The 16,441-nt window shown below is 36.6% G+C and overlaps 1 protein-coding gene across 1 annotated transcript; it reads left to right on the top strand.

Annotated features, from left to right (window-relative positions):
- Positions 1–10,269: 10,269 nt before the first annotated feature.
- On the top strand, positions 10,270–10,883 carry LOC131691655 (turripeptide Pal9.2-like). The gene is made up of 3 exons (XM_058978217.1): positions 10,270–10,408; positions 10,480–10,665; positions 10,729–10,883. The coding sequence occupies exons 1-3, from the start codon at positions 10,381–10,383 to the stop codon at positions 10,785–10,787; spliced, it is 273 nt and encodes a 90-aa protein (XP_058834200.1). The 5' UTR covers positions 10,270–10,380; the 3' UTR covers positions 10,788–10,883.
- Positions 10,884–16,441: the final 5,558 nt, after the last annotated feature.

A 16,441-nucleotide genomic window follows, 5' to 3' on the forward strand; every position in this document is an offset into this window, starting at 1 on the left:
CTTGTTACAGTCACAATGTCTACTGGTACTGGTGTAGATATCTGTTAATGATGTGTATTACTTTGCTAAGTAGAAATTAGTATAAGAATAAACATAGGTTCGCATTAATCGACTTGAGGAAGATGTATATGGGGGGGCGTACCGGATCGGTACATCGGATGGTGTTCCGTGTGCTTGTAAAACGTGATTAAGTTTTGCTCTGGCTTCCTGATGGTCAGAGTCAGGCTCTGAGCACGACCAAACGATGTGGTCAATATTTTGATTAACTTTGCCACAATGACAAAGGCCGCTCTCGCCAAGCCCTGTTCGTGAGTGGTGAGCATTATTGTTGACATTAGTCTTTACGCGAAACAAATAAAGTCTCTTGGCAAATCAAAACTTTTAAACGAAGGTTTAGTTGAAATCTTTAGGATAATAGAGTACAACCACCGACTTTTATCGCACATTGTCCATTTTGATTAGCAGGCAAGGGCCTTTTGCCGAGGAACATTGAGGTATTCGCTATTCGTAACAGGCCTTAGGAGGACATTTTCTTCGGTGGCACATTTGGCGAGTACGTCCGCTTTTTCTTTGACGTGAATTGAGCAATAGCCCGGAACCCACACAAATGTCACGTGGAATGACTGGTCGACCAGGGTACGAAGAGACTTTCGTATTTCCAACAGCAAATGCGAAGAGTACTTGGTCGGTTTCACTAATTGGAGAGCGTCAATAGAGCTGAGGCTGTCCCGAAAAAATAAAGTATTTTTCAGAAGGCATAGCTTCAACTAAACCAAGATCACAATGTATTGCTGCCAACTCAGCAACATACACTCTACCTGACTCTTCTAATATCCGAAAAATGCTATGATTCACGTTGAATACTCTGAAACTTTTTGATCCATCGATACTCGATCCTTCTGTGAAGAACTGATTTGATTATAGTTAACCGAAAAAATTGCTAGCGATCGCAGATGATCAGGGATACCTTGTGTGAGAAGTTTCATTATTGGATCAAAAGTAATCTGGGTATTTTTAGCAGGACTTAGTATTGATGAACTAGGTAACGTTAAGTAAACATAATATAGAGACATGCACTTTGTATGGACTTCTAAGCTGCCCAGCAAACAATTTAGCTGAATAATGGTTAGATCAGTTCTTGTTGAGCTTCCCCTTTCATATTGAAGGCTTGTTCAGATTTCGTTGTTTGTTGGGTGTGCATTACTTCGAAATTGTTGATTATGAGTGGATTCATAATTTCACTATGTATCAGAAATCGGACTGAAAGCTCATATATCCGTTCAGAAAGGCCCATCATGAGTAGAATACATGCAACCAAGGATAGTCTATACTGAATTCTTTATAATTGAAGAATGTGTTACGGCAGCGGATCTGAAACATAAGCTTCCATACTCAATCACCGATAACATAGTTGTTATGTAATATCTGATCAAATCGAATAGATCAGTACCCCACCAAGTTCCAATAATCGAGCGAAGAAAATTTACTCGCCGTTGGCTTTTTTGCTTCTAGTAATCAATATGTTTACCCCATATGCTACTGGAATCGAAAAAGATCGCCAGGAATTTGAAAAATATCGAATGGGTAATTGGTTTTCCACCTAGTAGAAGCTAAAATTTAGTGCGATCGCGTTTTTTGTTGAGAAAATAACAGACAGATAAATTGTCTAGGCTCTAGGGTGTCTTCTTGCAGATGCTATTGCATATCTCTGCCGTGTATGCCTAATATCGACACAACGCCATCGTCTGCAAGCTGCCTCAATGTACAATTACTTATCAAGAAATCATCAATATTGCTAACATAAATATTATACAAAAGTGGGTTAAGATATGAGCCTAAGGGGAGACCCGAGTAGCTAAATCTCAGCGTTAACCAAGAGCCGTGCGTAAAGTTAACTCCTTTAATGTACAGAAAAACCTAGATCATTTGTTGACGAGAGATATCCATCTGCATCATGAGTAACGCTAAACAGTCACTTGTTCTTTTGCCTCTCTAAAACTCGAACGTTTCCGAGAGCAGCTGGTTTTCTTCTCAACCCAACTATCAAAACGATGAAGAATCATTTTCTCTAACAATTTTCGTATGCATAGAATAATACAAATTGGTCGATATGAATCATGAAGCTGGTTTACCAGGCTCCTAGATGGCGACTTTAACTTGCTTCCATTCGTTCAGAACAATTGTTTGTTCTAGGAAACAGTTGAATACAGTCAACAGACGTTTCCTTGCTGAAGCAGACAAGATTTTAAACAAGGTCAGCTTAATCTTATTCGACCCGGAGCATCATTATTAGTAGACCTTTCAAGAAATCGGCCATCGAGAACGAGAACGCAGGATCACTTGAAGTGTCTCAAAAGAATTCTTGTGCGGGGACCGAATCGAGACATACCTTTCTCGCAAAGTTAAAAATCCAACGATCTGAATACTCAGCATTCTCATTTTTCGTTGACTAAGAATGTTATGGTACGTACCCATTTATAGTTTGAGAATAGGTTAACATCATTTCGAACCTAAGGCCTCTAATCATTCGCTTTACCAGATAAGAATAAGATCCGAATTGTTACGTGCTTCAGCTATCCTGAGGGAAAGTTCAGAGGAAACCAGCTACTAGATAATTCGCCCCTATGCCCAATTCTGATACTCGATTTGCACGTCAGAGTGGCTTCGGTCCTCCATCAGTGTTTCCCCTGACTTCAAGCTGATCAGGCATAGTTCACCATCTTTCGGGTCACAACCTGCACACTTACGGTATGTTATGGCACGATGGTTGGGGATACGCAAGCGAATAACTAGCTATAACATCCGGGGATGGAGGGACGAGCAGAGAGTCTCGCTCGTAATCCCGCACAACGAGAGAGTTATGTTTTTCCGCCTTTGGTTTTACGTACAGCGACCGGAATCAGGAATTGATTCTGACCATTGACTTGCGCGCACGATAGACTTCTTGGTCCGTGTTTTAAGACGGGTCCCGAAGGTACCTCGATTTTATCATTGCCGATCGACGATCCGCCAAAGACGTCCATACTGGGAGTCAGCGATGCCAGATTTAGAGACATGTCTGTATTTTACAGACTTTTGATGGTCTGCTACAGACGTAATCAGAAATCTACAGACTTTTGAAAGAGTAACAGTTTTAACAAAATTTCCCTGAAATAATTTAATCCAAATACGAGTGATTCTTTCACAATAATTTTGCTAATTTCAAGCTTCTTTTAAAGTAATAACCTAGTGTAAATATAATTTACACAATAATCTACAGACTTTTACAGATATTTTAATTATTCTTCTACAGACATTTCACAAAAACATGTGGCATCGCTGCTGGGAGTGTATGTGTCCACTGTTAAATCCATCAGCTTGCGACAGGCCTTCAGAACTGAACGCCGCTACGGTGGGACAAGCAACCGGCACCAGGGGGCCACTGTCGGGCGGTTTTGTGTGTTGCCACACAACACTTTTAGTATTGGATCGCAATGTCCTCTAGAAACCTGGAGCATAAGCAGTGCTGAGCTCCATCACGGTACTGATGGCAAACCTGCTAGACAAAAGAGAATGAAACGGTTAGCAGTTAAAGCAGTAAGCGATGCTTCTTGAGTTACGGTTCTCATGCCAATGAATTGACAGCAGTCAAACGGTTCTCTTCTGAATCTCTCACTCATTTGAATCATTATTGAGAGGAAGAGAAAATTGACCGTCTTTTTATTAACAATATAAATACGGTTATGACGGTCATCTTATTACAAACAACGAGCTAGAATTAACAAACAGGCGGTTTTACACAAATAGCTATGCATGAAAGAAACTGAAAGGTGGAGAAAAAATCAACAAAGCACCGCATGCTGCCTGAATACAATACACTGATAATATTTAGTTTATCATACCAATACAAAATAAATGGTACTCAATCTGTCTATCATTTCAATGCGTTCTCTCTCGTACGGCTTCTGTGAGAGATAGTTAACTGAAACAGTATCCGAGGAAAATGGGAATGAAATAACGGTCATTTTTGTGGTGATACGGTCACTTCCTATTTACCGTCACAATTCAAAGACCATCGTGAGATTGCACAGTACTGAGCATAAGTGTCACGTGTGCAGGCCACAGGTGAATATCTCCGCTTCGGATTCAACGGGCTTGAGTCCTAGGCAGGTTCACGTACTTTTTGACTTTCCATTTAGAGTGATTTTCAACTTTCCATCACAGTACTTCCATTTCGCTATCGGTTTCGTGGTAATATTTAGCTTTAGAGGGAGTTTACCGCTCATTTTGTGCTGCACTATCAAGCAACACGACTTCATGGACAAATTTTCTACCATCAGCGCAGTTTTACGTGCCTATCTTTTCTGTGGCGTATCCTCAGATACATCTAGATTGACATTAAACAAAGAAAAAAAATCGATTTTTTGAAACCATGAGAGTAGAAGACCCCTTAAGTTAGTGTCGCATTTAGATGAGACGAAGTCGAAACGCAAATTCCGTAATTAATTTAATTCAGAGTTGAATTCTTCTGTTTACCTGGTAAACCAAAATTGTTCAAACCCGAATATTCTGATGCATGATCTGCGTAATTAGCACAGTTGCGTTGCGTTTGGAAGTGTATAAGGTCTAGGATTCGCTCCAAGCAAGCGATGCGACATGTAAAGCATAATTTATTAGGTAATTGTTTAGTTAGTTTTCGAGTACACGATCACTCGAAAAAGAAAAGATCTAGTTTAGTTTTTGGTTCATTTTAAACTCTGGGGAGCCGGCTACGGAGAGTAATCCTGTTTCCTAAACAAAAGCAATTTGAACTCCACACAGCCGACCGTGGGAGTATTGCCTAGAAAAGCTAATCTTATCTGCATAATGGGCCGAATCACTATTTATTGCTACAGTTTTCAGACAAATTGATTGTTGAAAACTACATGATTTGTGTAATTAGCATAGTACTCGTAAAATATTTGTCCACCTTGAAGATATAATAATCTATTCATCATACACTTCGTTTTATTATTCCAAACTTGCTTTATTCCGAGAGAACAGCTATAGGAATAATGCTGTGACTTTAAATATGTAAATAGCCCATGAAGCAAAGTACTCATAAATAATAAGCGGAAACACCCATGCGATAATCAAACACCCGGAACGAATCTAGCAATGCATGACGAAGTTTCAAATGGTTTGTGCAAATTAGGGTAAATGTGAATCACCTTGTTGATATTGTTGACTATTTAGGCTGTGTCTCGATGGATATAGAAATAAAGATATACACTAAGGTACGCACCAAAAAATAATGAAATTTAAACGACATGTAAATCAATACGAATGTAAACATACAACGATTGAATCCAAAATTAGATTGAAAATTACGTTAAAATCAATTGGAGCATCGAACAGCTTTCAATTTTACACTTTCATTCGTGTAGTATTACATTACATTATACAACAGTATTCGAGTAAAAATACACTGAAATGCATTGGTTTTCCGTTTAAAGCAACTGTAATTTTCAATCCACGTGTAAAATTATAATTAAATTCGTTGAAGAAAGCACGACAAGTCGTGTGTATTTGTAGTGGAACTTAATTTTACATTTATATTTATGCTCCAAATATGTGCATGAATATAAACTTAAAATTACAAAATATTTTTATTTGTGTATATTCATGTAGATTTTAGATCGGGAGCTTTTCATGTGTATGAGCAGCTTACCCACGATATTATAAACATGATCATTGCTGAGGTATTTACCCTATTAGAAAACACGCTTATTGTTAAGTTTAGGGGTTAAATCTACTTGAGTGTGTCGTAGAACTGAAGTTACAGCACTAAATAACCGAAGGTGTCCTGCGACCTGAGCGACTGTCCATTTTGCGCCCAGGGTTTTCACCAAAAGACAAAATGCACATATATTTGTAATGTTTACCGAATACTCGTTAATTCTGGTAGTTTTTTTTATTCATTTCGTTTATTTGATAGGCACAAATGCGTTAGCTTGGCGGTGCCAAATGCTTTTGTTTTTACATTTTGGATATCTTAAAACTAGGAGGTTACAATGTTGAAATATTTTTTTTTACAAAGGAAAAGAAAGTTTACAGCTATCTTAAGACTAGAAATAAGATTCAATATACAAGAGAGGGCCAAAAGATTTTTTTATGAAAAAATTTAAAACATGGGTTTCACTTTGATATACAAGAGGGGGAGTAATAGTATTTTACGAAATATTTTACGGTTATCTTAAAACTAACAATATAGTTTAGTACACAAAAGGTTTAATTCTGGTAGTAACATTCGTCAGAATGTACATTAGTGTTAGTGTATTCATGATCTTTCGCAGTTATTTGAAAAATGTGTTGGCTGATTTACGCAAAACAATAACGAGTTGTAATCAACGCAACTTGTAAATTAGTCGAAAAATTCTTCGTGGAGTTGCTTTACTAGTAGTAATCGCATCTTTCAGCTTCGCTTGCATTTTCAACGAAGGGAATATTGCAGCTTTGATTTATTTTGTTCCAGTAGGGGAACATGGGGAGACTTGACCAGGATTTCAGCTAAAACTGCATAAATCTCTAAAAAAACCTTCAATCCTTCAAAAGTCATTGAGATATAATGTGCAAAGTTATTGTGCGTCTTCATGATTTTTTGCAGAATTTTTAATTTAATTTTTGAAAAGTTACAAAAGATTTTCTGTGATCATTTTTTTTTTTGGTCAAGTCTCCCCACTGCGGGGAGACTTGACCAAGGCGTGGGGAGACTTGACCAAGAGAATTTTGAAAAATCATGACATAAAAATACTGTTTTTATTTTTTTTTCATATTGTCGAGATCCTTAGGTAGCAGTAAAAAATATAAAAGAGTTGCATTTGATAAATTTCGATTTTTTTAATGCATTTCTTTTTAAGGATTAACTGTACTGCTTGCATTGCATGTTCACACGTCACGAAATCAGTCCTACCATTGCTAACTTTGTTTACTAATACTATAATATAAAACCTAGGCTTGAAGTGGGTTTTTTATGACGTGATTAACATTAACAGTGGGGGATCCAGAAAAAAATTTCAGATGGAGTCCGAAAGTTTAATTTTGAAATGTTCATTGTACAATACGTGTAATAACCTTATTTATTTAAATTTAAAAGGACCCTCCTCCTGGATCCGCCACTGACAGTAGATACCAAAGAATAATAAACATCAGGAATTTTGTATCGTTCTTCAGCTAATTGTCACTTGGTCAAGTCTCCCCATACAATCTTGGTCAAGGCTCCCCAACATTAGTTATTGCGTTAAATGTCATGCAAATTCTAGTAATAACTATTCCAATGTTCCAATTCATGTAAAATCATTTCACTGCTTCACAAGGATTAAGATGGTATATTAGTCCATTAATAGTAATTAGTAGTTGAGTAAAAAAATACATCATTTAATGCAAATTTATTAATTACGTAATATTTTCTGTAAGGAAAGGATTTTTCATTCCAAACTTTTAAAATTACCTTAAGGGATCGAAACATATATAAAAAAATTTTTGAAAAAAATTTAAGAATCGAATAGAAGACGCCATAGCCAAAAATAGAATTTTGCGCTTGGTCAAGTCTCCCCATGTTCCCCTACTGGGGGTATCTTGTTTTCTCAATGCCCATAAGTTTGCTGCGAAGGAAACTACTGAAGAGGGAAGAATGGTGCGTCGTCAACAACAAAATGACATGCTTGATACTATTGCGGCCTCAGAACATAGTATAGCCCGGAATAAATTACGATATGTACTGCCGTTATAAGCTTAACTGTCTCATATTCTATGGGATTCCCTATATACATGGGCCACTCATGTGTAGAACGGCAGTGTAAGTATTGCTTATTTTAATAGCGCGCAATATTTACGTAAAACTTTAAACGCATTTATCCTAAAATCTTGTTTTTTAAAAACGGCTTAGTGGTGACTATTGGGATTTTCGACTAATTGACACCGGTGTAGTGGAGTGCACTGGAACTGCACTATTTTTGCACTTTCTAGCAGAAGTGCAGAAAACTAGGAATGTTCCATTGACACTTCTGCTAGAAAGTGCAAAACCAGTGCACTCGACTATACCGGTGCACATCAATCGAAAATCCCATATGATTTCTCGGTAACAACTAAACCGTTCGATTTGAAACATTCACCCTATCATTTCTTACCAAATGGCAAGAAAACAAATTCATTAGGTCATTAAAAATCAACAATTTCTGAAAAATTATCACCATTTTGTAACAGAACAAAATTTTATCAATTCTTTTATTTACGAAGGGCGTTTAGGCGTCTACTAAAGAAGAAACGTTGGTTTTTCCATTATAGATACGACGGTCTTGATTTATCGTGGTGGTCTCCGCACATAAGGTAAAAAATTAAGTGGTCACTGTCATTTTGCAGTTTTAACGTGTACTAAAATATACTTATTATCTACTTATTTTTAAAAATCGAGATTTTTTTGTTGACATGGTGGTTTAATGCTTAATTCTGACCATTTTTGAATTTTTATTATTCATACATTTAATGGTCTAACTAGTGGTGTCTTAGATGATAATTCCCTAATGCAGAATTTTGCAGCCTAGTAACTTTACTAGTAAAATACATATAAACATTCTGCATAGCAGTGTACGAATTCGAATTTGAGTAACTGTAGATCTAGATATCACTATACTACCATGATACGCATAAGTCTTAGTATAAATTTTTTATGGAGGTGGTACTGTGATACATATCACTGTAATATAGCTAACGATTTAGGAGATTTATAATGATCACGTTTTTCGTGTTTCGAACCAGTGTTGAACGGGAAGAACCTCAATGATAATAAATTACCTACTCAACAATCGTCACATCATATACAGTCATTCCTTCATGGTAGCGGAACCAAGCCCAGGTAATATATAATTATTTGCAATGCGTATGTTCTTTGTTCTTTATTCCTATGCCTCTAATAATTAGTAGGTAGTAACATTTGTATCTTCAAACGTCCAAATTTCAATTTGATTTTCAATTATATCTCTACCACAGTTATGAGGTGATTACTGTAAAATCTATATAGGGTGGGTTATCCTGTATTTATCTTATTAGTAAGAAGGCCACACTCACTGATTAGTCGGAATACAAATGCGCTTAATCGGTATTAATATTGTAGGTTTTATTGGAAAAACGCCTTTCAATCCTTATGATGTGACCAATTGAATTGGCGTATGGCAATAAATGCTAAGAAAGGTCGAAAAATATGTATTACACAAGTTTAATGTGTGCTAATTGATTACGTTAATTGTATTTGTCAAATTAACTGACTAATATTACGTTCACACTGCGAGTTAAAACGTGTTTTAACGCTATCTCGATGACATTTTTCTCGTTGCTAATTATTATAACGTGTTTTAACTCTGTAGTGTGATCATAGTATAACAATAATGCGTCTAAAGTTTCAAGTTTTCGTATGTTTTGTTTGTTGCTTTTTTGTTGTTTTTTTGTTGTTTTATCTGAGTTTTAACCTACTGGTGACTTACGATTTGTTCAAAATCGGGTTTCTACACAAAATTGCACTACATTTTTTGGGAGCGTCCCATAAGAAAAGCATTGTGACAAATAGCGCTGCTCCAAACCTTGCTGCGACGAAAAATAATCGTCATGTCTCCATGACATCATGATTCGGTTCTCATAAACAGTACTCTAAGAAAATCTGACGTGAAAATAGCGCAACAAAATTTGCGATTTAGTGAAATGAAAATTTGAATCAAACGACCCCCTTTTCATCCTACCATTAAATTTTGTTGTTTCTTTTTTTATTTCGACTAATATAAAGTCACATTTTCTTTTTTACTTTTTAACGACATTCAATTAACTAAAGATTACTAAGTGGGGAAAGTTGTGAAAATTTAGAGCCATAGTACTCAAGTGAGAGCAAGGATGTGAAATATACAGATCAGAAAACTAGAAGTGTTACTAAGTGTCGGACTAATATTTTGTCTTCTGCTAGCAAGAGTCGAGCTTAGGCAGCATGACTACGAATCGCCCAAGTCTACCAAGATGTCTCCCGACAAAGACAGACTTGCCCTCTTTACCGCGAGAACCTGCTCTCACTTGAGTACTATGGCTCTAAATTTTCATAACTTTCCCTACTCATTAATCTAGCTAATTAAATATCATTAAAAAAAATTAAATTTTGTTTTTACCAATCCGTTAAACTGAGCAGACGTTTGCCTTGACTGATAGGTTCGAATTGGAATGACTAATAGAGGAGCTGAGTTAGGGAGCTTTTACCCTATGTATAATTAGCATACGGTCTGTGGTTGGCGATGTCCAACTTTTTCATCTAAATCTCAGTTCAGCGTTGATCTTCACTTGAATTGGACGTTAGTCATTTTGTTACAGCAAGCATCAGTTCGAAAGATGCGTCATTTAGTGATAGTGACAGCAGGTATGTGCTGCATAATACAGAACTTTCGACATAGTTCAACTGTTGATTAACGGACAAATTCATTAATATAGTACTGCTGGCAGTGGCTGTCGTGCAAGCGCTTCCAGCCAAGGATAAGCCGGCCAAGAATACATGCCAGAAGGCATGTACGTTCGACTACACGCCAGTTTGTGGTGGTGTGAAGAACAGCAAGGACAAACCTCTATCATTTGGTAATACATGCGTGCTTGACAATTACAATTGCGAAAATCAAAAGAGTGAGTTGAGAAAATCAAGAGAGCTTCGCGGTACAGTTTCATCAACATTTTTATATTTATTAGGTTTAGTCGTACTATCGCAAGGTGAATGTCCCGGAGGTGGTGGTGTGAGATTGCAATAAAATTTATCACGAACTGGAACTGCTCGTCTATACTATGGATAACCTTTTGATCTACGAGTCATTTTTAAAGGAATAAAGATTTGTAATGCACCGACAGTTAATTATTTATTTATTCTACCAATGAGAGTAGACTGAAGTGACCAAACGTTTTCTGGATGTATGCGGGGGATACTCTCAAGAAATCTACTAAAGATGTACTTTTTTCAGATATTTGCGCAACTTTTGTTAGACTGAGAAACCTTTCGCAAACATGCATGAACTATTACCCAAGTAACCACTAAGCCGTGAAAGTGGCATCAATTCGGTTCTATAGTCGCTTATAGATCAATGGTAGCAGAGCTTATAGGTTCAATATCGTACTTTAGTGCTGCTTAAAGGCCACTTTTGGCGAAATATTCGGCTGATATACTGCCTACTCCTACTTTTCCACCGCGCCTATTGACTAATCTATGTGGAGTTGTGTTAGTGCAAGATTGAGGTTAAATCGGGTAGTTTCTTTGCCAAATGAGGTTAAATCAAATGGCGAATTGAAAACATAGCGTTATATGTATGTTGTCTATACACATTGCAACTGTGTTGGTGTCCTAGACGTCAAATAAGTCAATGGAGATATGTCAAAACAATTTGTGGTGGGTAGAACCCACTGGTTGGAAAAAAAACGAAACAAAAACAGGGAATAAAGTGTTTTTCTCGTTCTTTCTTCAAGGGCTTTCTGTCGCATGCGCCGTTTGATTTTTTTTTAAGTATAGCGTGCGTTCCAGGCTCGAACTTCTGCCTTTAGAAGATTTGGAAGTTACTTTGCTCCAGCGCGCTTGACGTTTAATCCATTTGGGAATTGGCTAATCTAACTGATATTTGGCGTTCTTAAATTGAGAGATTTCTGCTGTGATTATACTTATAATTGGGTGCAAGCTTTTGATCATATTTTTTAAACTATCATTAGATGTATACTAAATAGAAACAAATCATCGCAATGTACCATATCATTTTATGGGTCGAAGGTTTTGTGCCCTTTAATTTGTTTGCGACGACATGCCCAAACCTCGGAAGCTGATGAGGTTTCCTATGCTTAAAATGTGTCTCATATATTTGTTTTGATTTGGAATTTATTATTTAGAGTAATGGAAATGTCAACTATAACAGACATTAAAATGGAATAGGTGACTACCATATCTGGCTTATAGCTATAAGGTTTATAAGCTTTACAATAGAGCCTCATATACCCATATACGACCTGTTTTAATGCTTAAAATTCGTAGTACTTATAAGCATTAGCAAAGCTTGTATAAAGCTTATAGACATTTGCAAAGCTTGTATATAACCTATGAGCATCGAAAAGCTGTTATAAGGGGAATATAATGCTTGCTTTAGTGCTTAGTGATTACTTAGGCTAGGAAGAAACCTTGGGGTGAGGGTGACTGGAAAGGGATGTAAGTCAAGCTTCTGTGGATCGGTTCACGTTTTGACAAGTTTCGATATTGTTAACAGTTGTGTGAAAAGTTCGGTCAGTTAACCCTAGAACGTTGCACTTGCGTTTTCCACCCTAGAACGTTGCACTGGGGTACAAATGTACCCCACGCGTTTGATCGCAATTTTCGCAGGTAGAAATGCAAACAAAAGAAATGTATAATACATAATTTTCTTCGTTTTTAATTGCGAAAACAGATGTGTGAGTGAAAGTACGGAATTTATTGAATCAATGATACATTAATCGGATTGAACAAAAAAAATTGAATTTTAGCCTTTTTTCTCAAAAATTACTATAACTTTGCGAATTTTCAACCGATTTGAAAAAATCATATGATTTTAAAAGCTTAAAGAATGGTCTAGAAACGGTAAAAAATGGAATTTCGATTTTTTGAAAAAGTGAAAGTTTATAAATCCGGTTTTGGAAAATGCTACTAAATGGGGTGGAAATCGAAATGAAAAAAATATTTCTGATCAGTTTGTATTGCAACACGCAACGTTACTGTTCCAGCAGATACTGTGCGCAAATTATACTTGCAAGTCATTATTTTAAAAAACTATTACAAATAAACAATAAAACCAAAAAAATCAGCGAAAATGAGAACGATTTTGTTTCTACTTCAAAATTAAATTAAATTAATTGAATAAATTATTAAAAACGAATATATAATACTAATTGTTACTTACGTAGTAAAACAACTAGTATTTAAACTGGTATTGTCACGAATCACATTTCCACTGACAGCAGAAAACCTGATGAAACTAACGGCAACCGTACACTGGGGTACAAATGTACCCCACATCAACTTTGACACCTGCTTCCACGAAGTCTATAAGCAAACTGGCTATACCACCTTTTCCTACTCTTACTAGGATTACTTAATTCTAAATTGAATTATGGTTAGGGTCCCAGGTCAATAAATGCCGAATTCTCGTCTTCACATGGCTCCAAAGATGGCGTGGGGTATATTTTACCCCAGTCCAACGTTCTAGGGTTGAGAAGGGAAAACCCGAAGTCTGAGAAAATCGGAATATCGTTTGTTGCGTTTAGTCGATTGGTATACAAGGCTTGAACCTCCATGCTTCCGAAAAAATCTTTAAAGTATGAGAGATTCCATACTTTCCTTTCATACTGGGTGTAATATCGCTGGGAGAAAGAATATCACCATCCCATGGCCATTTGTGATCACAGTGGTATAGAAAGATCAACATGGTTACTGTTCCGAAGGCCTACAGTCTGTATGCACATGATAGTACTTCTTGTTTGATATATAGAAGGGTCTCAGGATAGCAGTCAGAGTTGTGGTGAAACCATCAGTTAACGCCATGAGTGCCATTCTGTGCAGATGGTGTAGCCTTGACTGGATCATCATCACCTCTCCTCTCTGCCACCACACAAGGCATCTGTATGACAGTGATGGACGTACAATTGTCGTATAAATCCAATAGATTTGGGTATTTGGGGTTGAGCTCCCGGTCTTTCCAAAAGTTCGTCTGCACTGACAGAAGGCCATGCGCGATTTCTTGACTTTAAACTCAATGTGAACAGACCAGTTCAGTTTGAAATCCAGTTATATTGGACGTATTTGACTTGATCAGCACACAGTAGTTCCTAATTAAAGAACTACAAAGGACGAATCACGGTTGTTATTCGCTTTTGTGTTAAAAGAAACATTGAAGTTTTGCTTGGATTAACTCATAATTTAACCTATTGACACCACACACTAAATTTTGATTGCCGAATATCAGCAAAATTTTGCTGAATTTTGCCTTGCTGAAATACCAGCAATAATTCCAGCAAAAAATATTACACTAAAATTACAGCAATTCAAAACTGTCAAAATTCGCTGAGCTTTCAGTTTGATTTGCTGGAACTCAGCAAAATTGCCATTCTTTCACTGATTGTTTCAGCAATCAAATTTTATAGATTTGCTGGTTTTCGTCAAAATAATGGGCTTTACTACAAATCAGCGAAACAAAAATTGCAAAGCTGAACTCTTAGCAAATCCAGTTTTGCTGAAAAGTTTTAGCAAAATATTTTGCTGAAACAAAACACAAAAACTTGGTGTGCAAGGCCTATCAGCATAAGTTCTTTTTTTTCTAACAGCCTTGGAACGAATAATCAATCATCACAACTGGAACGTTAGCTTAGTTGAATATCCACTGCACAAAATGCAACGTGCATATCAGTGTAGAAAATCCACGATCACTCTACTTCACAATGTTGTTTACAGTATTGAAAAGGCCTTCTCGCTTAAGCAATCTAGCTTGGGTGGATTCCTAGATATTGATGGTGCTTTTGACAATGTGTCCTTCCAGTTTATTCTGGAGGCCACGCGCGGTCATAGAGTATCTGCATGTATCTTGAGTCGGACAAACGTAATGCTTAGTAATCGCATTTTTTGCTCGTCACTGAGACAGAGAGAGATAAGGCAGTTGAGTATTTTGGTGGAGTTATGGAGCCTGGTTGCCGACGGCTTGTTGAGGAATCTCAATGAGCTTGGATTTCGAATCTACGGGTTTGCTGACGATTATCAAATACTAATTACTGGACTTTGTAGCGAAACAATATTTGATTTAATGCAACAAGCATTAAGAGCTGTCGAACAGTGCACACCAAATTTTTGTGTTTTGTTTCACAAAATATTTTGCTGAAACTATTCAGCAAAACTGGATTTGCTAAGAGTTCAGCTTTGCAATTTTTGTTTCGCTGATTTGTAGTAAAGCCCATTATTTTGACGAAAACCAGCAAATCTATAAAATTTGATTGCTGAAACAATCAGTGAAAGAATGGCAATTTTGCTGAGTTCCAGCAAATCAAACTGAAAGCTCAGCGAATTTTGACAGTTTTGAATTGCTGTAATTTTAGTGTAATATTTTTTGCTGGAATTATTGCTGGTATTTCAGCAAGGCAAAATTCAGCAAAATTTTGCTGATGTTCGGCAATATAAATTTTGTGTGTAAATATCGTTTTGCTCTGAGTATACGTTTACTCGGAGATTAGCTATCCCACCGCATAAAACATTCATTTTGTGGTCGCATTGCCTGCTTGTGGCGAATCCTAGACCTGTACCTGTCCTTCACTCCAACTCTGTAATACCTATGGAAGCGTTACTGAGTCGGGGGCCTTCCTTAAGTAGGTATTACATCAACATTTCCTACCCTATACTAAGTATCGGTGAAGATGGTCGTGCGGTAATAACGATTCTCATGCTATTGGTTTACTGAACTCATAAGAGATAAAGTCCATTCCCGATCATTTATCTCACAAGCAAGATGAGTTGAACTACCTATAGGCAACATGATAATCGTTAGTTTGCAATCTATGAATAGCACCACCGTGCTTTGCAACGCAACATTATTTTTCAACGTGTACAATCCGCAGCATGCCTCTCGGAACTAAAATTTTATGTACCAAGCCGTCATCTAAGAACTCGTAAGTTATTCCAAGAACAATATTTTTAGAAAAGTTATGCTAAAACATCCCCGTCAATAGAATGATGCATCACTATCAGGGACTATTCATAAATTACATAACGCAAAAATTGGCCAAAATTGACTCTCCCTTCCTCCATGTACCAAATTGTCAGAAATTTCTTTAGCCGCCCCTCCCCTAGTGCGTATCAAAACACTTTTAATTTTTACTTTGGTGAAAACATATTACATCTACCTTACTCCCCCTCTCTCATATATCACATTTTGTCGTACATCCACGCTCTAAAAGTGCAGCGTAATTTATGAACGGTCCCTAATGAAATTTGTGAAACAATTGACCTCTCTATGCCCAGAACAAAATAAAATTGCAGCATAACTGTAGAAATAATGTATAAATAAGTAAATATTGTAATACCTTTCTATGTAGTCTATAAATGCTCGAAGAAATTAATAAATAGATTTATTTATTTCGAGAAGTAAAAAGGAAGAAGTAATTGTTTGTACAAATCTCCCAATCGCATGTTGCAGTCAGTTACTACTCTACATGGTTTTCTGTTAATAGTCTTTTTTCAACATTTGTTAATTTGTTTTATTGAACATATTTTTCTTTGTCTAATTATAGTTAGAACGCAGTTTTGCTGTCACAGACGTGTTACATAGTACATATTGTTTAGCTCTAAATTAAATGCATTACACACTTTCTTTCTCTTCATTTCAATACGAATTTTATATTTTTACATTGGTTCTTACAA

The sequence above is a fragment of the Topomyia yanbarensis genome, chromosome 3, assembly GCF_030247195.1.
Source record: "Topomyia yanbarensis strain Yona2022 chromosome 3, ASM3024719v1, whole genome shotgun sequence".
Lineage (NCBI taxonomy): Eukaryota > Metazoa > Arthropoda > Insecta > Diptera > Culicidae > Topomyia > Topomyia yanbarensis.